General features: G+C 38.9%; 5 protein-coding genes across 13 annotated transcripts; 2 read left to right on the forward strand and 3 right to left on the reverse strand.

The window, feature by feature from the left end:
* The first annotated feature begins 5,598 nt into the window (after positions 1-5,598).
* Positions 5,599-6,413, forward strand: LOC111792521 (heavy metal-associated isoprenylated plant protein 26). The gene is made up of 2 exons (XM_023674039.2): positions 5,599-5,767; positions 5,890-6,413. Exons 1-2 carry the CDS (start codon positions 5,687-5,689, stop codon positions 6,271-6,273), a joined length of 465 nt encoding a protein of 154 aa, XP_023529807.1. The 5' UTR covers positions 5,599-5,686; the 3' UTR covers positions 6,274-6,413.
* Positions 6,414-7,671: 1,258 nt separating this feature from the next.
* On the forward strand, positions 7,672-10,271 carry LOC111792457 (WD-40 repeat-containing protein MSI2). The gene is made up of 5 exons (XM_023673944.2): positions 7,672-7,986; positions 8,077-8,400; positions 8,492-8,635; positions 9,220-9,344; positions 9,863-10,271. The coding sequence occupies exons 1-5, from the start codon at positions 7,675-7,677 to the stop codon at positions 10,140-10,142; spliced, it is 1,185 nt and encodes a 394-aa protein (XP_023529712.1). The 5' UTR covers positions 7,672-7,674; the 3' UTR covers positions 10,143-10,271.
* A 187-nt stretch (positions 10,272-10,458) lies between these two features.
* Positions 10,459-13,713, reverse strand: LOC111792486 (basic leucine zipper 23). 8 transcript variants are annotated; one of them, XR_015420785.1, is made up of 4 exons: positions 12,475-13,713; positions 12,014-12,132; positions 11,819-11,943; positions 10,459-10,907 (listed from the first exon to the last, which is right to left on the reverse strand). XR_015420785.1 is itself a non-coding variant. In XM_023673993.2 (2 exons), the coding sequence occupies exons 1-2, from the start codon at positions 13,256-13,258 to the stop codon at positions 10,882-10,884; spliced, it is 810 nt and encodes a 269-aa protein (XP_023529761.1). In that variant the 5' UTR covers positions 13,259-13,709; the 3' UTR covers positions 10,459-10,881. The 8 variants fall into 8 exon arrangements, 1 of the variants encoding a protein (XP_023529761.1); XR_015420782.1 differs by having other exon boundaries at positions 11,819-11,937; positions 12,014-12,138; XR_015420783.1 differs by having other exon boundaries at positions 12,014-12,138.
* Positions 13,714-17,105: 3,392 nt separating this feature from the next.
* Positions 17,106-18,656, reverse strand: LOC111792524 (ubiquitin-conjugating enzyme E2-17 kDa). Its single transcript, XM_023674041.2, has 3 exons — positions 18,497-18,656; positions 17,572-17,804; positions 17,106-17,392 (listed from the first exon to the last, which is right to left on the reverse strand). The coding sequence occupies exons 1-3, from the start codon at positions 18,564-18,566 to the stop codon at positions 17,249-17,251; spliced, it is 447 nt and encodes a 148-aa protein (XP_023529809.1). The 5' UTR covers positions 18,567-18,656; the 3' UTR covers positions 17,106-17,248.
* Positions 18,657-20,844: 2,188 nt separating this feature from the next.
* Positions 20,845-25,767, reverse strand: LOC111792397 (translocase of chloroplast 120, chloroplastic). 2 transcript variants are annotated; one of them, XR_015420777.1, is made up of 3 exons: positions 25,607-25,767; positions 21,555-25,282; positions 20,845-21,126 (listed from the first exon to the last, which is right to left on the reverse strand). XR_015420777.1 is itself a non-coding variant. In XM_023673815.2 (2 exons), the coding sequence occupies exon 2, from the start codon at positions 25,251-25,253 to the stop codon at positions 21,645-21,647; it is 3,609 nt and encodes a 1,202-aa protein (XP_023529583.1). In that variant the 5' UTR covers positions 25,254-25,282; positions 25,607-25,767; the 3' UTR covers positions 21,385-21,644. The 2 variants fall into 2 exon arrangements, 1 of the variants encoding a protein (XP_023529583.1); XM_023673815.2 differs by lacking the exon at positions 20,845-21,126 and having other exon boundaries at positions 21,385-25,282.
* Positions 25,768-27,687: the final 1,920 nt, after the last annotated feature.

Genomic DNA, 27,687 nt, shown 5'->3' on the forward strand with positions numbered 1-27,687 from the left:
TATAGATTAGGGTTTGGAAGGGCCACCACCACTCTTTCCAAGTCTTCAACAAACAAGACTTTGAAAACCTCATCATTTCCAACTAAAACGTTGACTCGATTCAGGTCTCGGTGATATCGATTCATTCTCGATCTGATGAAAACATGTTTACGCTTTATTTGATTGGTATATCATGTGTCAAATCATCACTTTTTCTTTTCATTTACCTAATAAAACTAGTAATTTTAAATTACTGTTACGTTTTTTAACTGTTGAGTTATGCTCGAATTGACTAAATTAACTTGGAATAAGTCCTCGTAATTTAGTCTCGAAAATCCCGAGTCACCAATTTAATGGGTCGGTGATTAATTAGTTAATTAATCTTTTTGGGTTATTTAATTAATCCAAATTTCCACCACCCAAATCAACATTAATGGGAAAAGGTGATTAGATTGGATTATTTTAAAAAAATTCTATTGCTTTGTGATTTGTGAGGTAAATTCAACGAATTATGGGTTAAATCGATTAATCCAGCTAACGTGGGATCTCACAATCTACCTTCCTTAGAAGTTCAGTGTCCTCGCTGACACACCGTTCAGTGTCTAGTTCTAATATCAACGGTAACAGCTTGAGGTCATCGCTAGCAGATATTGTCCGCTTTAGCCCGTTATGTATCGCCTTCAGTCTCACGATTTTAAAACGTTCTACTAGGGGAGGTTTCACACCCTAATAAGGAATTTTTCGTTCCCACTATTGAGCCATCAAAAATAAAAGTGTACGTTATTGATATACACAATAACTTTTAAGCATTTCTTCACTATCACTCTCATTCAGATGTGGTATCGATTCATTTACTTGAGCATCACAATTTATGGGTTAAATTGTCCGAGATTGATTTAATCCAACCGATGTGGGATCTCACATTCCACCTCACTTGGAAGTTCAGTGTCCTCGCAGGCACACCGTTTGGTGCGTAGCTCTGATATCAACTGTAAAAGTTCGAGGTTACCGCTAGTAGATATTGTCCACTTTAACTCATTATGTATCGTCTTCAGTCTCACGATTTTAAAACGTTCTACTACAGGAGGTTTTCACACCCAAATAAGGAATTTTTCGTTCCCCTCTCCAACGACGTGGGATCTCACACAAACCAACATGGGTCACTTCAGCATGAGTTATCTTCACTCACACGCTCCCTAGGATAATCCAACATAGATTAACTCCAAACAAAACACGCTTAACTTTGGAGTTCCCACTATTTCTTCATTATCACTCTCATTCAGATGTGGTATCGATTCATTTACTCGAGCATCACAATCAAAGCTCATCTTCAACCAGCATGAATAAAAAAAACCCGAATAAATGTGACAAGAGACATTATTTAAAATAATAATAACGCTATATATATGAAGCTAGTATTAAATTAATCGATACTATAAAGCGATAGGGGTGTTGTGTTCACAAGGAGACCTTATATTAATAAATTTTATGTTGAATTAATGTTCAAATTTGTCCATTATATGCAACCCCCATATGAACAATCCTAAAGTTGAGGTGACATTGTCACATATATTTATTAAATGCATAGTCAATGATTATGACACACCCACAAATCCATTATTTTTATTTTTATTATTATTATTATTATTATTTATTATTTATTATTATTATTATTCATGGGTTGTTTCTTGCAAATTTCCTTTGCGCCAATTACATTATTGCCCCTCTTTTGTGTGGAGTGGGAGTGTTTTTGGGGCCAATTTAATTGCCCTTGTATGGTAAAAAAGAGACAAAATGATTTATTAGCTAGAAATTAAAAAAATTTCAACACTAGGGCATGGTGTCGTTTGGAATGATTTGGCGAGGTTTGAATAAGCTCGATATTTAGTCAACCTGTTTTGATCTTATGATCGTCGGTTTTGACTTTTTTTTATAGAATATTTAACTTCAAGCTTGGCGTGTCGTGTCCTTAGCTAAAGAAAGAAAAAAAAGTATAGTTGGAAGTCAAAGACTAGAGTTCGGTTTTTACAACATAGGAAAAAGAGAGTTGTTTTGCTATTCCCGATAATTCGAGGGTTAAAAGAGAGGATTGGTGCCTGTTATTTACCAATTTGAACTAATGGAATAGACCTCTTCTGGTCGGAAGCCTTTCTTCAGTGAGTGCACTTGTTCAACTTCAACTCTTGAAAATGCTGGAAATCGCTCTTTCGAGAGTCAGGATTGAGGCATTCTCTTTCTCAAATTGAACTAGCGGAATAGACATTTTTTTGGGTCGGAAGGCTTCCTCTGTGAGTGCGCTTTTTCAACGTTTCTATGGATGTGGACATTTAAATCTTTTCAAAACATTTCAAATCTTGGAGTTTGGTCGGTGTTTGGGCCGTCATTTGTAGGCTTTTGGACCGACCACTCACACCTTAGATCAGAGGGGCAGTTTTGGAATTAACAAAATCATTGGTACAGCTCCCGTGTTCGGCATGAATGCTATCTACTCCGACAATTTTATATCTAATAGGTTTCTAAGATTTTAAAATTTTCGAATTTATGTCTAATTTTTCAAACTCGTGTTTAAAAAATTCTTAACCTAAAAAAAAAATCCGAACTTATTTGTCATAAAATTATTGACAAAAAGTTATTTTATTATTATTTTTTTTTATTATAAAAAGAGTGCAAATAATTATATCATATTATTAAACATTGTAATGAAATTATATCCTAAATTTCTTAATATTATTATTAATTGAGATAGGAAAATACATGGCTAACTTAGTCATTGGGCTTTGGAATCTAAAAGGCCCATACTTATTCTAGTAAGGCCCATTAAGAGGTCTCTTGGGCTTCTACAAGAGGAATCCACAAAGCCCATCCTATCTGCCCTTCAATCAGTTATCATTAAATAAAATAAAATATTGACTATTTCTTTTCTTTTTCTTTATGTTCTAATTCTTTTTTATTTTTCTTTGAAAATGTTTAAATATTTATTTTTGTGGGGATGGAAGATTTGCTGAGATCGAGCTTGCCGTGAGTACTTTTTTTCCTGTTTATTATTATTTTTTTAAATAGTTATTTTACAAATTTTCATTTTTTAATATAAAGACAGGAACGGGGACAGAGAATATAATCCATACCCATCTCCTCCCCCATTTATCTGACGAAAATGGACACCTGTTCGGAGAAGAAATGGACATCTGTAGTTGAATATAAAGGCAACGGGGACAGAGAATATAATCCATACCCATCTCCTGCCCCATTTATCTGACGAAAATGGACACCTGTTAGGAGAAGAAATGGACATCTCTAGTTGAATATAAAGGCACGGGGACGGGGACAGAGAATATAATCCATACCCATCTCCTGCCCCATTTATCTGACGAAAATGGACACCTGTTCGGAGAAGAAATGGACATCTGTAGTTGAATATAAAGGCACGAGGACGGGGACGGAGAATATAATCCATACCCATCTCCTGCCCCATTTATCTGACGAAAATGGACACCTGTTCGGAGAAGAAATGGACATTTGTAGTTGAATATAAAGGCACGAGGACGGGGACGGAGAATATAATCCATACCCATCTCCTGCCCCATTTATCTGACGAAAATGGACACCTGTTCGGAGAAGAAATGGACATCTCTAGTTGAATATAAAGGCACGAGGACGGAGACAGAGAATATAATCCATACCCATCTCCTGCCCCATTTATCTGACGAAAATGGACACCTGTTCGGAGAAGAAATGGACATCTGTAGTTGAATATAAAGGCACGAGGACGGGGACGGAGAATATAATCCATACCCATCTCCTGCCCCATTTATCTGACGAAAATGGACACCTGTTCGGAGAAGAAATGGACATCTCTAGTTGAATATAAAGGCACGAGGACGGAGACAGAGAATATAATCCATACCCATCTCCTGCCCCATTTATCTGACGAAAATGGACACCTGTTCGGAGAAGAAATGGACATCTGTAGTTGAATATAAAGGCACGAGGACGGGGACGGAGAATATAATCCATACCCATCTCCTGCCCCATTTATCTGACGAAAATGGACACCTGTTCGGAGAAGAAATGGACATCTCTAGTTGAATATAAAGGCACGAGGACGGAGACAGAGAATATAATCCATACCCATCTCCTGCCCCATTTATCTGACGAAAATGGACACCTGTTCGGAGAAGAAATGAACATCTGTAGTTGAATATAAAGGCACGAGGACGGGGACGGAGAATATAATCCATACCCATCTCCTGCCCCATTTATCTGACGAAAATGGACACCTGTTCGGAGAAGAAATGGACATCTCTAGTTGAATACAAAGGCACGAGGACGGAGACAGAGAATATAATCCATACCCATCTCCTGCCCCATTTATCTGACGAAAATGGACACCTGTTTGGAGAAGAAATGAACATCTCTAGTTGAAACTATATAACTCGAGCTACTAGTTAAGTAAATAGTAAGGGATAAAATTATAATGATATATATATTTAAAATTAAAATTAAAATTATATAATAAGATAAAATAAAATTACAATACCAATTCCTTAATTTTATGATATATCTAATAAATACATTTTTTTTTTAAAAGAGTATTTAATTCTAAAGTTTAATATTTATTGAATATATGGTTTGTGGAAATAAACCATGACACACGTGTTAAGATCCCGCTGGTGGCGCCATTAATTGCGTCTATATCAGCTTCAAACCGGGCCCCATAGGGACTCACAAAAACCATGACTTTTCATAGGAGATGGCGCGTGTATTGCACGTGCCACCCGGCTTCAAAAACCCGGGGGCCCATACCCATTAGATCGGTTCGGATCATGCCACGACATTTGTTGACGCGTGGCAAGCATTTATTATTTAAAATACATTTATTATTACCTTTCAAATTAAAAAATTAATTAATTAATTAACAAATAGTTTTAAATAAAATTTTAATTTTGTATTATTTCCGTTAATATATGGACATTTAAATTATTTTTTAAAGAGGGTATTTATGAAAATTTTTAAAATGAGTATTAATGGTTTGGTCATATGCACTACGGTGTCACAATCACACTTTTGTTAACAGCAAACTTGCGATTGTGCAGCACTTACTCCTAACAACAAGTGAGTCAAGCCAATTTGTATTCGCGTCAATGGACAACGTATGCTCAAGCCTAGCCCCATTTGAAAACAAAGATTTAGAAAACGGGGCAAAGAGATTTTTTAAAGCGAGTTTGAAAGTAAGAACGAGAGAATATTTAAAAGCATGGTTATACACCTATAAGCAAAAGACAATAAAACGACTCAAATAACATATAACTTTTTGGGTAAAGATAATTTGACAACTAGTCGCATCCCAGTGTATTTTGAGGTGATAAAGGTACGATAGACATAGATTTGATTTCACGGGTCATACCAAATCAGGGGAGGAGATGACAACTAATCACACCATCTATAGTACATTTTGAGACCATTCTAGCACACTTAAACATGATTTCGCCGAGCAGTTGTACAATACAGAAAACACAATAATAAGACTATACAACGTGAAATTAAATAAAGGGTTGGATATGACATGTGCATACGGTCACAAACAACACGCCCATATGAGTACATTCTTATAGATGATTTGGTGGTCTATTTAAGAGGAGCAGCGGCCGGTCTGAGAGGACTCAGATTCAGTGCCCCTTGTTCTTGTTCTTGTTCTTGAAGTAAAAAAATGGGCGTTTTGGATCATTTCTCTGAGTATTTCGATTGCAGTTCCCACAGCTCCAAGCACAAGAAACGCAAGCAATTGCAGGTAAAAATCCCCCCAGTTCTTCAAATTTCTGCTCTGTTCTTGCTTAGATTCTTCATTTTTTCCCGTTTTGATTCAAAATCGTATGGTTTTTTCTCTCCGATTTTGTTTCTTCGCCATTACAGACAGTGGAATTAAAGATTCGAATCGACTGTGAAGGTTGCGAGAGGAAGGTGAGGAGAGCGTTGGAGGGGATGAAGGGGGTAAAGACCGTCGACATTGATCGCAAGGCCAATAAAGCCACCGTCGTTGGATACGTCGAGCCGTCCAAAGTGGTGGCGCGTGTCACTCACCGTACCGGTAAGAAGGCGGAGCTCTGGCCTTATGTACCGTACGACGTCGTGGCACATCCCTACGCGCCGGGAGTGTATGACAAGAAGGCTCCAGCTGGGTACGTGCGAAAGGCTGATGATCCCAATGCGTACCAGCTCGCACGTGCGAGTTCTACTGAGGTTCGCTATACGACGGCGTTTAGTGACGAAAATCCCGCGGCGTGTGCTGTTATGTAATGTGCTGTAATTTTGTTTCTTTTATTATTATTATTATTTTGTGGGTTTTGTCGTTTTCCTAGTTTTGTTAGTTAATGTAATTATTGGTTTGGATATTTTTGTTCTTTAGTCCAATGAGTTATTATTATTATTTTGTGGTATGATTGATATTGGCTGTCAATGTCCTTTGGTGGGTCTAGTTTTTTCAATTTTAATTTTGTGCTCGGGATTCTGATTAAGATTTTAAATTTATAACGGGCACTTGATGGGTCGCTCATTTTCTCTGCAACATGATCACGTTATCTACTTATCTTAAAGTGTTTCAGTGAAATTAGCTCTTTAGATCATGTTAAGAATGAGGAACTCTGATACCATGTTAAGAACAAGAAACATAAGTGGAATCGAGAGTCCCAGTGAGATATAAGAGGAAGAACATCAGAACATCATTCTTAACATGATATCCGGAGAACAGGAGAGTAGAAGGATTCGGGCTTCCCTCAAGGCTTTAAAACACGTCTGCTAAGGGAAGATTTCTACACCCTTATAAAGGGTGTTTTATTCTCCTCCCCAACTAATGTGGGACATCAAAATCTACCTCCCTTCGGTGCCCAGTGTCCTCGCTAGCACTCGTTCCTTTCTCCAATCGATGTGGGACCCCCACCAAATCCAACCCCCTTTGGGCCCCAGCGTCCTTACTGGCACACCGCCTCGTGTCTACCCTCCTTCGGGAAACAAGAAGGCTGGCACATCGTCCAGTGTCTGGCTCTGATACCATTTGTAACTATCCAGATCCATCGCTAACAGATATTGTCCTATTTGGGCTTTCTCTTTTGGGCTTCCCCTCAAAGCTTTAAAACACATCTGCTACGAGAAGGTTTACACATGTGTTTTGTTCTCTTCCACAACCAATGTGGGACATCACAGGTCAGTAACTATAAGATGATTGAGCTATCCAAAATGAGTGTACATTTTAATGATGTAAGAAGTAACTAACAAATTATAAATTATTTTAAATAATTATTAACTATTTTATCATCGGGATCACTTTTATTTAGATTGTGGTCCCCATTCATTCATTTATTAATTTTAAAGAATTATTTTAACATTTTTCAATTATATGAATGTTAATGTGATATTATAAAATTGAAATAAATGATTTTTATTTTATTTTATTTAATTTCCCATATAATCAGAAAATGTTAAAACCCAACAAAATAATTGAAATATTTTTTTTTTGAAAAAGGAATAAATTTAAAAAAAGACCAAAAAATATAATTTAATTGATAAATGGGCCGGGCTTGAAATCTCAATCTCGGCCCAATTTGTTCAAATCTGTTGGTGTATATAAAGCGCGTCATCTTCATGGAAGCCCAAAATTTTGAGCGGGAAAAAGTTTCACGAAGCTCCGTCAGAGTCGCAGCAATGGCGGGAGAACAGAACGGCGGTGTCGATGAGGTGATGGAGGAATTCGCCATCTGGAAGAAGAATTCGCCCTATCTGTACGATCTTCTCATTTCCCACTCTCTTGAGTGGCCGTCTCTCACTGTTGATTGGGTGCCATTGGCTCCATTTCCTCACCCAGCCAATTCTTCTCTCGCTGTCCACAAGCTCGTTCTTGGAACTCACACTTCGGAGGAAGTCCCCAACTTTCTCATGGTGGCCGATGTAATTTTACCTGTCAAAGCATCCGAAACTAGAATCGACATTACTGGGGAAAACCCCATCATGCCGGAGGTTAGTGATGAATTGTTACTTTGTGCGTGCTAGGTGTTTGATGAAATGCCTTGCTGAAATTCTGTGATGTTTTGTATTGGGTTTTGGTAGGTAGAGATAACCCAGAAGATACGTGTTGATGGAGAGGTGAACAGAGCGCGATGTATGCCGCAGAACCCAGAAATTATTGGGGCAAAAACGAGTGGCTGTGAGGTGTATGTTTTTAATTGTGCTAAACAGGGGGCGAAGGCTCAGGGAGGTGAGTGCGATCCTGATTTGAGATTGAGGGGTCATGATAAAGAGGGTTATGGGTTGTCTTGGAGCCCGTTTAAGGAGGGTTACCTCTTAAGTGGCTCAAATGATCAGAAAATCTGTTTGTGGGACGTGTCTTCCATGGCTGACAAGAACGTTCTTGATGCAATGAACGTCTATGAGGTAAAGGAACTAATCTTCCTGTTTTTTTTTTTTTGTTGAGGGCTATTGTTTTTACTTTACTTTAAAATGGTATTGCTGTTTTTATATTCAGGCTCATGAAAGTGTGGTCGGTGATGTGTCATGGCATTTGAAGAATGAGAACTTGTTTGGATCTGTAGGCGATGATTGCTTGTTGGTGATATGGGATTTGCGCACAAATAAATCTGTGGATTCTGTTCGAGCTCACGAGGAGGAGGTAGTTCTATTCTGAACCTCTTTGTAGCATTAGGCAATGGACTCTCTTACTTGCTTAGCTTGTTAATGTCTTGGTTGGTTAGGAATCACGACTGTTCACAATGGTATGATATTGTCACTTTAAGCTTAAGCTCTTATGGCTTCCTTTTAGGTTTCTCCAAAATGACTCCAGTCATTCTAATGGAGATGTATTCCATACTTATAAACTCATGATCAATGCCTAAATTAGCAAATGTGGGACTCCCTCTCAACAATCTTCAACACCTTTCTTGAGTCGGGATTAGGGTTGATTGGAATAGAGGTTGTACCTGCGCCAACACTGGCTTTTGGCAGATATATGATGCTATATTCAAACAGCTAACTGAAGAATGGCGGTTTGGGTAGCTTAGGCCACATGATCATCGATCAGGGTTAAGATTTTTTTTAGTATCTGCAAGTGTCTGAACCAGCATATACCCACACCTTGACTATTCTCGATCATGATCAAGTTTCAGTCTTGAGTTAGAATTATCTTTTATGAACACCATTTACATATACTCCATGTTCTATTGACACAAATTTTTCTGTTCCATGGATTGATTACAGGTGAACTATGTTTCTTTCAATCCATATAACGAATGGATTTTAGCAACAGCATCATCAGATACCACCGTGGGTCTATTCGATCTACGAAAGCTTGCTGAACCACTCCACGTTCTTAGCAGCCACACGTATGTCTCTCTCTACTTATCACTATCAAATCATCTGTCTTTATTTACATTTAAGCAAAAAACAATGATGTGATATTTCTTTGTGATCGTTTCTTGTGTGTCTAACTTCAGTGTGTTTGTTTACAATTCTTGACAACGAGTCTGTTTTTAGTTTTCTGTCGTAGAAAATTGTGTTTTATTTCCTTACAATTTATTTACCATGGATTTCATCTCTCTTAGAAGAACACTTAGAGTTCTTAACAAAATTCAAAAAACAAAAACAAGTTTCTAAAATCTATTTTCCTGCGTCTGGTTTGGTAACTATTCGATTTTTTCTAAACAAATTAGGCTTTTCAACATGGGTTCTATTCCATAAGCCTTTTGTTTTGCTTGGATTTTGAAAACAGTTTAAAAAGGTAGATAAGAAATCGAAGAAACTTATATGTAGAAATAGTGTTATAAGTTTGATTTTAAAGAACAAATGATTATCAAGCGGGATCTAAGTTAAGAAAAGAGTATTATACTGATTGGTGACACAGGGAGGGAGTGTATGAGGTGGAGTGGGATCCAAATCACGAAACTGTATTAGCATCTTCTGGTGATGATAGAAGGTTGATGGTATGGGATCTCAACAACATGGGAAACGAGCAAGATGGGGATGCTGAAGATGGGCCTCCAGAGCTGCTGTTTTCACACGGAGGCCACAAGGCTAAAATCTCTGACTTCACCTGGAACGCCTACCAGCCTTGGGTTATAGCAAGCGTCGCTGAAGACAACTCTGTTCAGGTCTGGCAAATGGCCAAAGGTATTTATCGATGATGATTTCTACTTTACTCCATTCTTCAAATTTAGCCACTTCAAGGTTTTCTTATGTATTAGGAGTCATAATGTTATGTTTCTGCTGCTGTTTTGACAAAGATGGGCTCATTTTCTGTTCGACATACTAAACTCGTTAGCCTATTCTCTTTAGTGTAGCTTAGCCTGGCAAGATACTTTAGTCAAGGTATAGATCGAGAGTAATTACTAATAGGTTGCTTGACTTTGTGCCTATTACCCACCGCTTATATCTTTAAAGGTTCAAGCCTGGGGCGAAGGCCAAAGCACGTAATCAAATAAGAAACACAAAAGCTGCCTCTAAAGAAAATAATTCTCAGAATGCATATTAGAAACTGAAATCAAATAGAGAACAAAACCAATACAATTGGGTTCTCTGCCTTCTGTTAGTTTTCATAGAGAAAGAAAAGACTGAATCGAAATGGTGTTCGAGTCCCCATTTGGGGCTATTCAATTATGCTCTACTTTCACCAATACAACTTGGCTAAGCTATTCCATTTCGCTTCTCCACATTCAAAGACGCGTATAGGAACTGGAGTGTTCCATATGAAGAAGCTTCGCCATTTCAAGTACCTACCTCAGATGGGTCGAGAGGCGATCGATAACAAGATGATAATCAAATGTTGCAGTTGCGCAACAATACACTTATTGATCGAGGTATGCACCACCCCGTAGGCATTGACTGGATGAAGACGTTTGATGTCTGACTAGACTAATCAGTTCATCAGGTCCATGTCTCTTTACGTCGTCCTAATAAGCGAATCACAGAACAAAAGAACAAAAGAGTTACAACTTATATCAAAAGAAACCTGTTATTTTCATAGGTCCCAACAAAAGTAGAATAAAATGGAAAACAATATGATTATATAACTATTCAACCATGGCCAGTTCATAAAGCAAACATCTCCTTTTCATGATCCATCATGAAAAACTAGGGTAGGTCTCTTATCCACTACATTCAAGATAAGGAACTTTATTTTGCTATCAAAAAAGTGAAAAAGATCAGGTCACATTATCTTAGAACGAGGAACACTCGAATGTGGTAAACAGTTGGGCACCGTTTCTTCAAAAGAGTGGCCAATAAACACATTGCTGTCAAGAAACTGCTATATCATGTGAGGCACACTAATGTCTTTCACTATCTTACGTTTCTTATGTTTTCCACCCAAGCTTGTACAATCACAAGCTATAACAATCCGAGCCCATTGCTAGCAGCTATCGTCCGCTTTGATTCATCACGTATCACTGTCAACCTCACGATTATTAAACCGCGTCTACTAGGGAGAGGTTTCTACACCCTTACAGGAACTGTTTCATTCCTATCTCTAATCGATGTAGGATCTCACAATCCATCTCCCTTGATGGCTCAGCGTCCTCGCTGGCACACCGCCCGATGTCTGGCTCTGATACCATTTGTAACAACTCAAACCCCGCCGCTAGCAGATATTGTCCGCTTTGACTTGTTACGTATTCCATCAGCCTCATGGTTTTTAAAACACGTCTACTAGGGAGAAGTTTCCACACCTTTATAGAAATGTTTCGTTCCACTTTCTAACCAAACATAGGATCTCGCACAAACAATCCCTATTACTGAAATAAAATTAGAATATTATACTTTTAGACATCAAATCACAAAAGGCAGACAAACCAGGAAGTCATACATGGATCAGAGCAACCGACTAAGGACCTCAATGTTATGTGCCTATAATATTTTGCACACCCTTATAAGAAATGCTTCGTTCCACTCTCTTACCAACGTAGGATCTCGCACAATCGATCCCTGTTACTGAAATAAAATTAGAATATTACACTTTTAGACATCAAATCACAAAGGCAGACAAACCACGAAGTCATACATGGATCAGAGCAACCGACTAAGGACCTCAATGTTATGTGCCTATAATATTTTCCACACCCTTATAAGAAATGCTTCGTTCCACTCTCTTACCAACGTAGGATCTCGCACAATCGATCCCTGTTACTGAAATAAAATTAGAATATTATACTTTTAGACATCAAATCACAAAGGCAGACAAACCAGGAAGTCATACATGGATCAGAGCAACCGACTAAGGACCTCAATGTTATGTGCCTATAATATTTTGCATCCACAAGTTAATACACAAAACAGGAGAGAAAATGAGCTGCAAAACTCAAACCTGCTTCAATGAACATGTTTAGCCAAACAATGAATCAAGAGAAACATGTATCATATAACAAACAAAAACAAGAAAGGATTATCAGCAAAGTTAGCTCAAATTCAGCCAATTAATTACTCTAGAGAAGCATCATAGAAAATGGAGGCCTCAGTTTTCACCTTTTCTCTTTGTCACTCCAGAAGAAGTATCATTTGAAACAGCATTCCCCATCCCGTCCCCGAGTAGCTCTTTCGATCCCGAGTCATGATTCACCAAACACTGAAGATTTTCAAATCCACAAGCACCAAAACTCTGTCCATTTATCACAGCACCTTCACCACTTCTACTTCCATTACCCTCAGGACGAAGGCAGTAAACCTGATCATCACACTGCATATTACATGGGTTCATCACATAAGCACCAGGGTTGCTTGTGTTGGACAGGTTGGGATTACCAGTTTTCTGATAAGGAAACGAACCAATCTCCCCTTCAATTCTGCCCCTAATATCCACAAGCAAACACTTGAGCCGAGTAATCTCAGCCTCCAATGCTGCCTGCCCTTGCAACCTCTTCATCAAATGCTGATTCAAAGCCCTCAATCTAACAACCTCATCCTCTAATGAGGCTGCCCTAGCCTTCTTCTTCTCACGATACTTACGAACAGCTTCCTGGTTACCCAACGGGCGTTTCTTCGACTTCTTTTCAGTCGATTCCGCAGTATCATCAGTAACAACCTTGTCTTCTTCAGGTGAGGCAGGGAGAATTTTAGTGTGGACATGGAAACAGGTGTGGGTATGAGAGTAATCAGGGCCCGGTGGAATGCAAGTATGAGTATGAGTACAAGTATGAACGTCTTTGAGAAGATCATCAAAGAAACTATCCATTGAGCAACTGCTTGGAATCGCCATATTAGGGTTCGAAAACACTTCTTGATTCGAAAAATCAATCTCCCCGTCGTCCATTATCCAACAATGTAATACTAACCAGAGCAAGTAATTCAAAAATTTGATACTCAGCTACCGATTCCTGGACTCTAAATCAATAATTAAGCTTCTGAATCGAATTACGCAAATGAGATTTCAACTTTCAACACAAATAATTACAAAATCGTGAAAAGAACATACTAAATCTACCTCTAAGAGAATTTCAATAAAATCGTCAACTAAATCAACGAAGAACAACAATCAATGCGTCTGTTAAAAATCACGCCGCAGGATTAATCAAAAAGCGCCATGAAAACGAGGCAATGCTTACCAGATAAAACCGCTAAAGAAATCAAACCATGAAATTGAAACGAAATCGAAGGGAAAAGAGAGCATTTGATAAATGTAAAACGAAAACCTAATTGGAAAAGACAAGAACAAGGAAGAACAGAGAGGGAAAAAAATGAAAATCGAAGTGTCTGAAATCTTCAATGGACGCCATTGAAGATAAATTTACAAGTTTTTGAAGGACAGAAATGTAATTTCGTAAACAATAAGGGAATTATTGGCTGCTTTTAACAGTACGATAAACTGACATTTGTGGGCCCGCCCGATTTCTCAGGTGCGATCGAATCAAATCAGGACCGTCAAAATATTAAGATTTTTTTTTTAAAAAAAATTATTTTAAAAAGCCATAAAGTTTCAATTATTCTCTTTACCCGTAAAGTTGGGTCGGGTTGGGTCGGGTCGAAATATTTTTTAAACAATTTGAAATTTCGAGTTGTGTCGGTTCATAAATCGAGCAACTCAAACAAATTTTACAACTCAATTCTCCGTTTTCGGGTTAGGTTGGGTCGTCGAAATAATAAAAAAAGTTCAAGGATATTAATGAAACTTTTAAAAGTCAGGACACGAAATTCACCGACTCATCCAAAATCATCCCTTTAGCCTTCACCTCTTGGCTGCCTCCTTCAAGGCCTTTATTTCATCTTTCTCCCCGTGACCTTCCGCCTCTTCCAACCATGCTGCAAGCCACCCGCTCGATTCACTTCTCCCTCCTCGTCCCAACGACGTCGTCTTTCTCTCCTTACTATCTACTCGTTGTTGGCGTTGTCTCTGGTTGCTTATTTCTACAGGCGCCTCATCAACGGTCACATCTGGTTGTGTTTCTATTGGCTTCTTGCTACCATCATCGTTCTGAATCCTTGGCACTTGACGTGAGCCTCCGCACTTGAGAAAGAAACAAGCCATAGAACTAAGAACAATGATGAATTCAACGAACAAAAATAATTAAACGAAACTAATTTGGTTTCTGTTTGATATACGGTTTCAATTGAATCTTCTTAAAAAATGATACAAATCTTGTGTGGAACACACGTTCTTAAATAGCTACAAGCCTCTCGTTTATGTAACAATATTAGCCACACGTTAACATAACAAGACTTCATTTTGGTAGATGCAACAAATTGCATTATCTGTCCTCAAAAAATAAAAAAGAATAACACGTAACACTATATCGCTTAAAAAAAATAAAAAACGAGAAAAAGAAGATAAAATATCACTCCGGGTTGTAATATCCAATTTTTTTTTAATAATAATAATAAAAAAAAACATAGAAATTTTGGCGCTGAGGAAAGAAGACGACAGAACCACGCCTTCTTCAGTGGCCTCATCGTCGATTGTTAGGAACCACTAGTCTCCACAATGATATATCGTGTCCATTGTAAGGTTAAAGATACAGTTCTATTGAACTACTTTGACCAGTTCGATCCGACTAGCTGGTTTGGTTCATTTTCTCTGTTTTTCGAGCTAATTTCAATCATACTAGTTTTATGATTTTAGGACTCGATTAGCAGATTTGAGATCTCAATGAACCAAAAACATGTCTCAAATGAACTAAACGAGCCTAACCCGCTTTTAATCCCTTCAAACGGACACTTTGTATATCAAATTAGTTCAAACGTCCGAATTGAAAACATTTTGAAACCTTAAAAAAAACAAATGTACTTCAAGGAGCTAAACGTGTTTAGCATCCTACTCCTAAGCCTTTTAAGACCAAAACTTTATGTGTCGGACTAGTTAAAACGTGCCTAAATAGCGTTTAAAGGCAACTAAACGTGCCTAATCTACTCCCTAAACCCATTAAAACAAGTATTTGTGTGCCAAAACGAGCTCCATCCCGTTCTAAACTAAATTGTTTACAACTAGCACTTTATTCATCGTAAGAAACTAAAGTTGTGCTTTTAACTTCTAAACCCTTCAAGATTAGTAATTTAAACATCGAACTAGTTTAAATATGTTTTAACCGTTATTTTAGAACCTTAAGCAACTAAAAACGTGCATAATTTGCCTCGTTAACCTTTCAAAAGTATCGTTTTATGTGCTAAGAACGTAATTTCTTAAATAAATAAACGTATAGGTACATAAATATCACTTTTAAAAAGAATGTAAATAATATCAGCGAACCCGACAAACCCGAAATAAAATCATCCCGTTAGCTCGCTCATGGCGGCCTCCTCCAAGGCCTTTATTTCATCTTTTTCCGTATGGCTTTCAGCCTCTTCCAACCATGCTGCAAGCCACCCGCCCAACTCATTTCTCTCTCCTCGTTGTCGTAGCGTAAATGACATCGTCTTTTGCTCCTTACTGTCTACTCGTCGTTGACGTCGTCTCTTGTTGCCTATTGCTTCCAGTGTCTCACCAACAATATCATCTCGTTGAGTTTTTCTTGACTTCTTGCTACCATCATCGTCGTGAAACCTTGGCACTTGACGTGATGTTCTGCACTTGACAAAGAAACAAGCCATAGAACCAAGAACAAAATAAAAATACGACTGAGTTTTTGTTTTGATGGGATGTTCTTAAGAAACGATACTCGTTTGAGGATAATCTTCTATAGAACACACATTCTTAAATAGGCACGAGCCTTCCTTTTACGTAACAAAAATTAGCCACATAGTTACATAACAAAACTTAGTTTCGGCAGCTCGAACAAATAACACTACCTTCCTCAAAAAATAATTATAAAAAAAAAAAAAATTTAGACTGTCAGACTAAATTAATAAAAGTACTCATAAACTTTCTATTTTATCTCGAGAAAACCATTAAATAATATCCTTAAACTTTCAAAAAAAAAAAATCTAAAAAAAAATACTTTTACTATTAATTTTGGATGAGAACGGTTAGTAGATTGTTTCAGAAATCCACTTGAACTTTACAGAGTTTTATTAGTACTCTTGAACGTTTTAAAATGCCATTAACGATGGTACTATGTTTAAAAAATACTGAAGAAATTTTAAAAGTAGCATTAACACTCTTTACTTTTATGAAAAAAAATTCTTATCGTCAATATATGGACGAAAGTCGTCTACTGACACTTCATAGATTATCTCAAAAAATTTTAACGTCACTTTTGAAAGTTCATGAGTATTTTTAAAACGTGATACTAACAGTGAGTTGAAGACGACAATTTGATTGAACCCAGTTTGACTTTTTCGATTTAAAACGCGTACTAATTTTATGTGAGATCCCCGTCTTTGAACCTATTTGATTCATTTTTCTCTATTTTTCGAGTCAATTTCAAACCGTACTAATTTTATGTGAGATTAGTTGTACTAATTTGGACAGAAGAAAGAAACAATCCCACGTTCGTTGGACAAGAAACAATATATTTACACGGGTGTGGAAACCTCTCCCTAAACTGTGAGGCTAATGACGAGATACGTAACGGATCAAAGCGGATAATATCTACTAACGATGAGCTTGAACTATTAACACTAGGTGGTGTGCCAGCGAGAATGCTAACCCTAAGAGAGGGATGAATTGTGAGATCCTGAATTTCTATGAGATTTACGGAACCATTTATACAAGTTTGTACACATTCCAATAAAAACAAAAAATTTAAAATCATTTTTTTTTTCTTTTTGTTATTTAGAATATTTATGATGTCAATAATAATTATCATTAAAGTACGGAACAAATACAAACACAGAGTTCAGAGGTCAGAAATTCGAATCAATGTATAAATATTTAACCCATTGCATATTTGTGGGTCCAGCTCCTAGCAGTGGATTCATATTTGACTTTATCAGTCTTGCACATGTGAGCAATCTCTGGAACCAGTGGATCATCTGGGTTTGGATCGGTTAATAGTGAGCATATTGATAGCAAAACCTGCAAAATTCGAGATCTTTAGTATACTCAACCTTCGTTCTTGAGTATCGATACGAATCAAATTGTTAACGCGTTCATCTGGTCGACAAGTGGACTCATGAAACTCTTAAACTAAACGGGTTTTGATCGATTTTTTATTTGTTTACGGGTATGAAGATTTAAAGTTGAAATGAACTTACTTTTGATATCGTTAGTGCGGGACTCCATTGTTCCTTGAGGATATCCAAGCATATGTTGCCGTTGCTGTTTATGTTTGGATGAAACACTCGTGTTCTAAAGGCAACCTTAGGAGGCTTGAAAGGATAATCGGGAGGAAAATGAATGGAGACGAGAAAAACTCCACCGGCATAGGGACTGTCATTTGGACCGATAATAGTTGCTTGCCAATGAAACATGTCCTCAGCCACAGGACCTGAAAAATACACGAGTATAAACTCAAATCCATGAACCAACCTAACCCATAAAGTTTTCATTTATTTGAACTAATCGAACCCTAATAAGTTCATCGAGTCGTGAACATCCTTAGATATTCGAAATTTTCCTTAAAAAATAAAAGTGGTTGTAAAGAAATCGCGGAAAATCAAGAACAAGATAATTATGGAACAGAGCTAAACTTGTATTCAGATATTGTCTGCTTTGGCTCATTACGTATCGTCATCAGCCTCACAGTTTTAAAACCCGTATGCTAGAGAGAGGTTTCCACACCCTTATAAGGAATACTTCGTTCCTCTCTCCAACCGATGTGGGATCTCACAAAACACCCCATTGGGGGGCCAACATCCTCGCTGGCACACTACCCAATGACGGGCTCTGATACCATTTGTAATAGCCCGAGGCCAACGCTAGCAGATATCGTCTACTTTGGCCCGTTACGTATCGTCGTCAGTTTCACGGTTTTAAAACGCGTCTGCTAGGGAGAGGTTTCTACGCCCTTATAAGGAATGCGTCGTTTCCCTCTCCAACCGATGTGGGATCTCACGATTACCATATCAAACGTTAATGAACGAAGCTCAATCTTACGAGTATTTAACACGAAAAGGTTATAAAAGGAAAAGTAGAAACAAAAATTAAACTTGGTGTGATCATAAAGTATCCCTAATTCACCTGCACTACAAGAAGTTGGTGGGTCTCTCTGCAAGTCTTTAAGCTCCTTCAATATTCTCTTGGACGCCATTGTTGCAACTTTTAAGCTTTTGATTGTACAGAAGAAAATCAAGGATGAAGAAGAAAACTGGTTTATTGCTCACGGCAAAGGGCTCAAAACGCTCTAATATAATGGCCACAAAGGGAGGGTAAAGGTTCTTTTGGACTTCTCAAAGTGGGAACAGAATAGATACTTTCCCTACATGATAATATAAGCTAATATATTAAGAATCTTGTGTGAATTTGATACCGAAACGGACCAAGCCCAATTCTACCGCTAGTAGATATTATTCGCTTTGACCCGTTACGTACTGTTATCAACCTCATAAGTTTAAAACGTGTTTATTAGGGAGAGATTTCCACACTGTTATAACTAAAGCTAGACACTGGACGGTGTGTCAGCGAGGACGCTGGCCCCCAAGGGAGTGGATTGTAAGATCCTACATCAATTGTGAATAGGGGGAAGTCGTCTTTGCCAATTCACGTGGGTATGATAATGTTTACTCTGGTCCAAACCTCTATATACAAGTTTCATTAATTTAAGTTCATTGAGCTCGTTGAATTGAAGTCGGTGGAACATTTTGGTCAGACGACGATAATTGGGAATTTTGGCTGGGTCAAAAGAATATTAAAGTTGGCCACAAAATTAGGGTTTGGATTTTAAGGAAAAAAAAAACATTTAGGACCATCTCCGACCCTCTCTCCATCGTCATCGTCTCTCTCTCATGCCGACGAATTCCTTCGTTGTGATCGACGATAGGATGTAGTCGAGTAGCAACCTTTGAACAACCCTTCCTACGAGGGCTCATTGACAGTTAGATTCACAAAATTGGGCATTTTCGAATATTTTCTAGCAAGAAATCATGTTTCCCGAGTCATTTTTAGTCATCAGGTCACTACGATGTTACGATATTTTAAGTTTGGACCTCAGCCTTCATTGCTTTCCTTTTAGTTCCATATAAAAGGTCTCGCACGTTCTGACTTAATATACCACAAGTTCTTCCTTTTCTAACCAATGTGAGACTTTTCAGTGTGACCCAATTATGAAAATCGCTCAAGATACCCTTTTTCAATGTAGTTTCTAGAAAAATAACCACATGCTCTAAGAAATTACGAGAAAAGAAGAACAGTTTTCAAAACACAGAGGTCATTATCAAACAAGAAGTTAAGTTCTAAATATATCGATCATCAATACGAGTCATGGCCAGCTGTATCCCACGAAATATTATAACGAATATCAAATATACAATGGAAAGAATTACACAACATGGAAGCAAGATATTCGAAGTGAGCCAAGGGAATTAGATGGGCATTTAAAATTTTGTATATATTCTTTGGAAGAGAAATCAGATTCATTTTGGCTTCTCCATTGTCCATTGATATAAAATGCTTCAAAAATACTTCATTCTTTATTCCTCTTGTTTTTGACCATTTTGCTTTTCTTGGGTTCCAATATCTGTGGTCTAATTTTGTAGCTAATGGATACCGCTTACAAACCTATCCATTGTAGTAGTCCGAGCCCACCGCTAGCAGATATTGTCCTCTTTGGACTTTCTCTTTCGGGCTTCCCCTCAAGCCTTTAAAACGCGTCTACTAGGGAAAGGTTTCCACACTCTTATAAAGGGTGTTTTGTTCTCCTCCCCAACCAATGTGGGTTATCATAATCTACCTCCTTCAGGGCCCAGCGTCCTCGCTGTCATTCGTTCCTTTCTCCAATCGATGTGGGACCCCACTAAATCCACCCCTCTTTGGGACCCAGCGTCCTTACTGGCACACCGCCTTGTGTCTACCTCTTTCGGGGAACAACCTCCTCGCTTGCACATCGCATAGTGTCTGGCTCTGATACCATTTGTAAGAGTCCAAGCCCACTACTAGCAGATATTGTCCTCTTTGGGCTTCCCCTCAAGGCTTTAAGATGCGTCTGCTAGGGAAAGGTTTCCACACCCTTGTAGAGAGTGTTTTGTTCTCCTCCCTAACCAATGTGGGATATCACAATCCACTCCCATTCAGGGCCCAGCGTCCTTACTAGCACACCGTCTTGTGTCTACCCCCCATCGGGAAACAATCTCCTCGCAGCACATCGCCCGATGTCTGGCTCTGATACCATTTGTAAGAGTCCAAGCCCACCACTAGCAGATATTGCCCTCTTTGGGCTTTCCCTCGAGGCTTTAAAACGCGTCTGCTAGGGAAAGGTTTCCACACCCTTATAAAAGGTGTTTCGTTCTCCTCTCCAACCAATATGAGATATGACACATATATAAAAAGCTGATTAAACAAAGCACAAAAGTTCATAGGATCAGACAACAACATCAAGCTAAAAGAGATATGGACTCATGAACAGTAGAGGCATTGGCATGTAGTAAGCAGGCAATTCTTAATGGAAGTTTATAATAATGAATCTAAAGAGAAAGAGAAGAGAAGATGCCTGTGATTATAGCTGAATCAAACAAAGCAGATCAGCTGCCATCATCTTCATAGGCCACACCGGCCGCTGGTACCTCAGCTGGTCACTGAAAACGACTCGGAGCTTCCATGAACAACCGACCAGATTGACAACGACTATTCACCAAATGTGTGGCACTGGCTAGAACCTGAAACACGAGGACAGTGACTCGGACGATCTTTAGATTTATCAAAATGAATCATCATTGGAAATGGCAAGAGCAAAGTTTGGAAATATTCAAAAAGATGCATTATATTATCAGTAATAAAAACTTCAAGCATGAAAAATAAGAAAAGGGTCGACATGGGTTTAATCGGTTTCATCGTTTCATCTTTGTATACGCTGGATACGAGCACAGTAAATAGAACGACGGTAAGAGGATTGCAAGGGACAAAAGGAATACATCTTGCATAAAAACATAACTTAATTTAACAAGAAACACAACATGATCAGCAGCTCAATGAGAACAAAATGACCAAATATGATATCTAACAACGATGCCTAAAAGCACTACAGAAGAAGAAGAAAGCTTGTGGGGGTGGAAAGAAGGAAGGAGCAAAGCTTAGAATCACTTGCATTTGAAGCTAACCGGTATGAGACGTCCAATCGCCATCGTTATTATACCTATATTGCAAAAATTCAGCTGCAACTGTAACCTAAATTCCATCATTGTCCATACTGCCACTGTTGATAACTACCCAGAAGCTTTCTGAGTAGAGGAAGGAGACCAACAATAGCGATCTGAAGCTGTTCGGAGCTGTTTAACCGAAAGCTGACTTGCCCTGCTCCCCTGTTATTCAAATTCACACGAGTAATCAGGTTTGTAGATCGTCCAACGGGAACTTGAGATTGTACGTTGCAACCAATAGCAAGATCTCCGTGCCAATCCATGACCGAAAGCCCGAGAGTTGAAAGTGAACGACCCAAAGGATAATCTTTATCTCTCAATTGAGCTTCCAGGCTGCCACCATAAGCTACATCTCCTCTGCCAGTCATTGCACCCCCGGTCACAACTAAACGAAATCGCTTATTAGCAATCAATTTGTCCTCAACTTTGAATCCTGCAGATAAGGCGTCGCCTAATACAGCAATTGATAGACCAGCAATTGCTTTGTTCTTCCTAAAATTAATGAACGTCGTCTCACCTCGTAGTGTATAGGCCAAATCCTTCCCAACAGTTTGCATATCAAAACCAATGGACGATGATTTAGTTTCCCCATGCTTTATTGAACTGTTCATCTCTATTTGAACATTTGCATCCTTCTTATCCTTTGTAACTTGACCACTAAAAGAGATGGGAATTGCGTCTTTTACGACAAACAACTTCTCTGCGTTTATGCCTTCATAACCAACATCGTGATCCCATCCATGTGTTTCGAGTACGGGCCTAATTAGCCACTGGTTAGAGGAATCAAGATAACGATACCGGTGAGTGGGATTATCAGAATCAAAGGAAGCAGGTAATGCCAAATCGGGCATGGGAACTGGAACGGATGCTGCAGCACCGCTATCTTCTTCTACGTTTTCACTATAGTCGCTGGGTTGATGTTTTGCCTCCGCAGCCATTTTCTTCATGATCTTCCTTCTCATTTTCTCTTCTTTTAGTTGCTTCTTCATAAAAAGTTTTTCCCTGTATTCCAATTCGTCAAAGTAGGCATTTTTCTGTTCTTTGGAGAGCTTTGCCATCTGTGCGTTCGTTAATCGTTTAAAAGGTGGCAATTCATCATATTCAGATTCATTTTCGGAATCTGACGATTCATCAAGGTCATCCTCAAGACCATCATCATCATCAAACTGTTCTTCTGGCAGTTTCACTTGAGGTCTGGATTGAAGAAGGGAGGAGAGAAGGAACGGTAAAGGAGGTGACTTCGACCGAGGAACAAATTGCCTTCCGGGAGGACTATCTTGCAACTTCAAAAGAGTGTTAGCTTCAGCCAAAATCTTGGATGCAAACGAGAGCAATAACAGATGAGGTTTCCAAACCTGACCATTTGGCAATACCCTTTGCCCAGCTCTGTTTGTTCTGCAAGCAGAGTGATTCTCCACTAACGAGACCGGATTCATAAGGCGCATATCGCCTGCAGCCTGGCGTATAGCTTGCTGTACAACATGAGATCGTTGCGTGACGAACATATCATAACTAGAAGCAGTACCATTTGGACCATCAGGTGGAGCAGATGCTGCATGAGTAAGAACCACAATTGCATTGAACCATATTGAAGGTCCAAATATTTCAGTAATTGTACGCAAGAGAGGCATGTCACTCGAATCCCGGCATTGCACGTCCAACCGATCAAGGTACAAAACAATATCTGGAGGCGTCTTCTTTATAAAGCGCTTAACAGAAAGAAGGATCTTCTCGTTTTGGCGCTGGTCTGACCAAGAAGAAAGAAGGCCAGGAGTGTCGATGACTCGCACTTTGATCCCCTGCACAGTTCCCACCACATCTTGAACCTTTTTTGTGCCCATTTGAAAAGCATCAGTACTGAATTTAACTTCATCGAATATGGAGTTGATCGTAGCGCTTTTACCCACGCCCGTCTTTCCAAGAACCATGATCGTACAAGTGAAATCAAGTGGTTCCTGCCCAGCTGCCTCCAGCTGCTCTGCCATGGCGCTAGCACGGTCAAAGCTAAAGGCACCAACCCGACCACCATTTCTTCCTCGAAGTTGCTCAGCTAATCCAAGACGGTATAGAACTTGTGCCACAACAACATTGTGCGGAGTTTGCCCAAGCCTGTGTGCAAGACGCAAGAATTTCACTCTTATCATCTGGAGTTGCTCACGAGTATCATCATTTTCCTCGGCATCCCCATTAACATGATCATCAATTTGTTGCATTTGAACATGAGATACAGTACCATTAACTCGAGGCGGCTGCACCACCCGAGGGGTAGGTTCCAACAATGGAGCAGCACGCCCAAGGCCAGCTGGACGGGCAGGAGGAGAGGGATTTGTAGACTTTCCAGATGATGAAGCAATGATTGATGCAGGCTGAATTTCTGGGTTCCTGTTCACTTGAGTTTTGTCCTGCCCAACCTTATCTTTCCTCTCTGTCTTTTCGACCCCTCTAATGTCGGGGCCATTATTGGAACTATCAGCAGGACGCTGACGTCCAGACATAATGTTTTCCTTCACAGTCACATCACTTTCACCGCCCTGTATCTTCTCAATTTTCTCATCAGCTATCTTCTCAGAGGCCGAGATATCCTTAACCGTCTCCATAGAAATTTTAATTTCACCCACAGGTTTATGTTCATCGACAGAAGTAGTACCATTCAATTCACGAGATTCTGCAGACTGCTCGTCTGAGTCTTTCCCAATAGAAGCATCTTTCACTTCCTCAATCCTGTGATCCTGATTCGTGGTAGTCATGCACGTCGAAGAGCTTTCTTCATCGTTATTATCCTCGTTCAGATCAATACCAGCTGAAGCCTTTTTCATTTCTTCATTCCCATGGCCCGGCAGTTCTAGATCTGCATTAGGAGAATCATCCTTTAGCTCACCATTCATATTATCTTGATAGTCCAAATCAAGGACAGCAGGTGCATTTAACGGCTCGTCGGTCTTCTCATCATGGTCTGTCGACTCCGTACCTAAGCTCTTCTTCTTCAATTCCACACCATTGCCATTTTCAGTATGAATCTCGCTAGTAGAATCCAGCTTCGTCCCCTCTACCATATCAGCAGCCTTATTCACCAAGTTGTCTTCCTTTTCAGACTTCATACTCATAGAACCAAATTTCGGATCATCCCGATCCTCACCCTTCAACACTCCAACCTCTGGACTAGCACCGTTCTCCAATTTTTCCTTTCCCGAATCATCTCTACTAAAATTCGACTCATTCAAATCCGAACTCACTACTTCCTCTTCAATTCCTCTCTCATCAACATTAGTAGCCACAGCTACATTGTCAACCAAATTACCACCCAAGTCCTCCTTCTCCTTTCCCGAAATCACATCTTGCTCCACCGCCGTGTTTTCATTCACTCCACGAGAAGCCCGTATCGCCTCTTCAAACTTCTCTTCATGGCAGGCACCATTAAGATGATCAGAAACTAATCCAGATTCAAAACCATAGACATCTTCTTCAGCAACATCTCCATTCACAGAACCATATTTTGAACTCTTCTCTATCAAATGCTCTTTCCCATCTTCCTTTTCAGTAACCTTAGATTCACAAGAACCAACTACAACTCTTTCATCTACACCATCTTCCACAAATTTAGTCTCTCCATGGTGCAAAGCATCAACAATCTCAACCCCATTTTCCATCACAAATCTAAAACCTCAGCCACAAAGTTCTACACACACCAAAACCCAAATCAAACCAAAAACAACAATGATCCAAACAAGAACAAAATGGCAAAATCAACACAAACCCAGAATTCAAAAAGCTTTAAAATCGAAAACCCTAGTGCCCAAATCCAGAAATTGACAGTTAATCACATTTTAACGCCCAACCCACATCCTGCTAATTCAAACACTATCCCAAAGCCATTAGATCCTCATTAAGCAACAATGTTTCGAACAGGATTTCACATGGATCAAAACAAAAGCAGAAAGAATCCAAAAGAAAACAAACGAACATCAAATAGTTGCATTCAGTAAAAGAATCAGAAACTCACCGGATTAAGAAGGTGGGCAAGAGAGAGAGAGAGAGAGCTTTAGGTAGAGAAAAAGTTGAGAGAGAAAGGAAGTCTGTGATTCAAGATTATTAAGAAAAAGAGGAAGAAAATTTTCTTTCAAATTTCTTACTCTTTCTTCTCTGTATTGCTTATCTACCTCACTACAAGAAAATACGAAGAAATTAGAGATAAGACTTTGATCGACCGCTCACATTTCATCTCAGCCTTTGCATCCGACGGTTGGAGAGGGAGGATTAAATCGCAAATCTTGATGACGTGGATATGATGTGGACTGAATCTGGACCGTTCGTGGATTGTTGGTGGGCGAATTCAACGGTGATCGTTGTTGCGTTCGAGGGCCACGGGTGTTTCACGTGGCTGAAATTTTATTATTATTTTTGTAAATAGATTTGGAAAAAGCCATTTCAAAGGTATTTCTTATTGGAAAGTAAGCATTTGACTTAAATTTTATTCTTTTCTTTAATTGAGATAATAATTTTTGTCTTCAAATATTAAAACTTATTTTTTTTATTTTTTTAAATTAAAAATTATCCTCGTACATGGATACGAGTTTTTCCAACATGTTTTGTTTTTTTTAAGAGGTCACCCAACATAGAATTGTTCTAAGCTAGCTACACATGTTTAACTTTATTGAGCTACTGAAAAAGAAGGTATAGCTTATTAATATTAGGGCTAACTTTCAATAATAACCCCTAGAATCGAGTAAATTCACCCACATAACTACTTAAAAGTATTTGTGACATGACCATGGGATGAAGTTTCGAGTTTATAAAAACTTCCAACGTGAAAAACGTGATTGTAATAGTCTAAGCTCACTGCTGGTAGATATTGTCCTCTTTGGGATTTCCTTTCGGGCCTCCCCTCAAGGTTTTTAAATGCATTTGCTATAGCGAGGTTTCCACACCCTTATAAAAAATACTTCATTTTTTTTTCCAACTGACGTGACCCCTCCGGGGCACAGCGTCCTCGCTGACACACTGTCTAGTGTCCACTCCCCTTGAGGACTCAGCGTCCTCACTGGCACACCCGCCCGATGTTTGGTTCTGATACCATTTGTAACAACCTAAGCCCACCGCTAGTAGATATTGTCCTCTTTGAGCTTTCCCTTTCGGGGTTTTCCTCAAGGTTTTTAAAACGCGTCTGCTATGGAGAGGTTTCCACACTCTTGTAAAAAAGGCTTTGTTCTCCTACCCAACCAATATGGGATCTCACAATCCATCCCCCTCAAAGTCCATTGCCCTTGCTGGCACACCGCCTCATGTCCATCCCCCTTCGGGGCTCAGCCTCCTCACTAGCACATCACCCCGTGTCTGACTCTGATACCATTTGTAACAGTCCAAGCCCACCATTAGCAGATATTGTCCTCTTTGGGCTTTCTCATTCGAGTTTCCCCTCAAAGTTTTTAAAACTCGTATGTTAGGGAGAGGTTTCTAGATCCTTATAAAGAATGCTTCATTTCTTTCTCCAACCGACGTGGGATCTCACACTGATATTACAGAATAACTCTAATCAACTCTATATTTTCTCGAGAATCACTGATGCCTCGTACTTACAAGCCAACCGTGAGTAATTTCCCGTCAAAAGCAATAATAAAAGGGGTTTAGGGCAAATGTGGATAGCCAAAACAAGACAAGGAGAAAGCAAATCCATAAGAAATTGGTAACATGACACATTTTGGTAATATGCTTTCAAACACATCAATGTCACATGTTTTTCTATCCCAATAATGTAATTGGTAAATCAATAATTCATCTATCTTAAAAAACGATAATTAATGCCTCAAAAGTAACCACAAGATTTAGGGTTTAGGGTTAGAAATTTACGAGTTTTTATGATAATGTTGGTGTAACGTCTCTACTTCGGGTATAAGACTGAACTGTTACTAAATTTACGAGTTTTTATGATATGCATGTCATGTGGATTTTCAAACAAATTCAAACAAAAATAACTAAATTTTCAAGTTCTTTTGGTTTGTTACGCATCGTCGTCAGGTTCACGATTTTAAAATGAGTCTACTAGGGAGATGTTTACATACTGTTATAAGGAATGCTTCGTTCTCC

Source organism: Cucurbita pepo, chromosome 4 (assembly GCF_057944985.1).
Source record: "Cucurbita pepo subsp. pepo isolate OVF chromosome 4, ASM5794498v1, whole genome shotgun sequence".
NCBI lineage: Eukaryota > Viridiplantae > Streptophyta > Magnoliopsida > Cucurbitales > Cucurbitaceae > Cucurbita > Cucurbita pepo.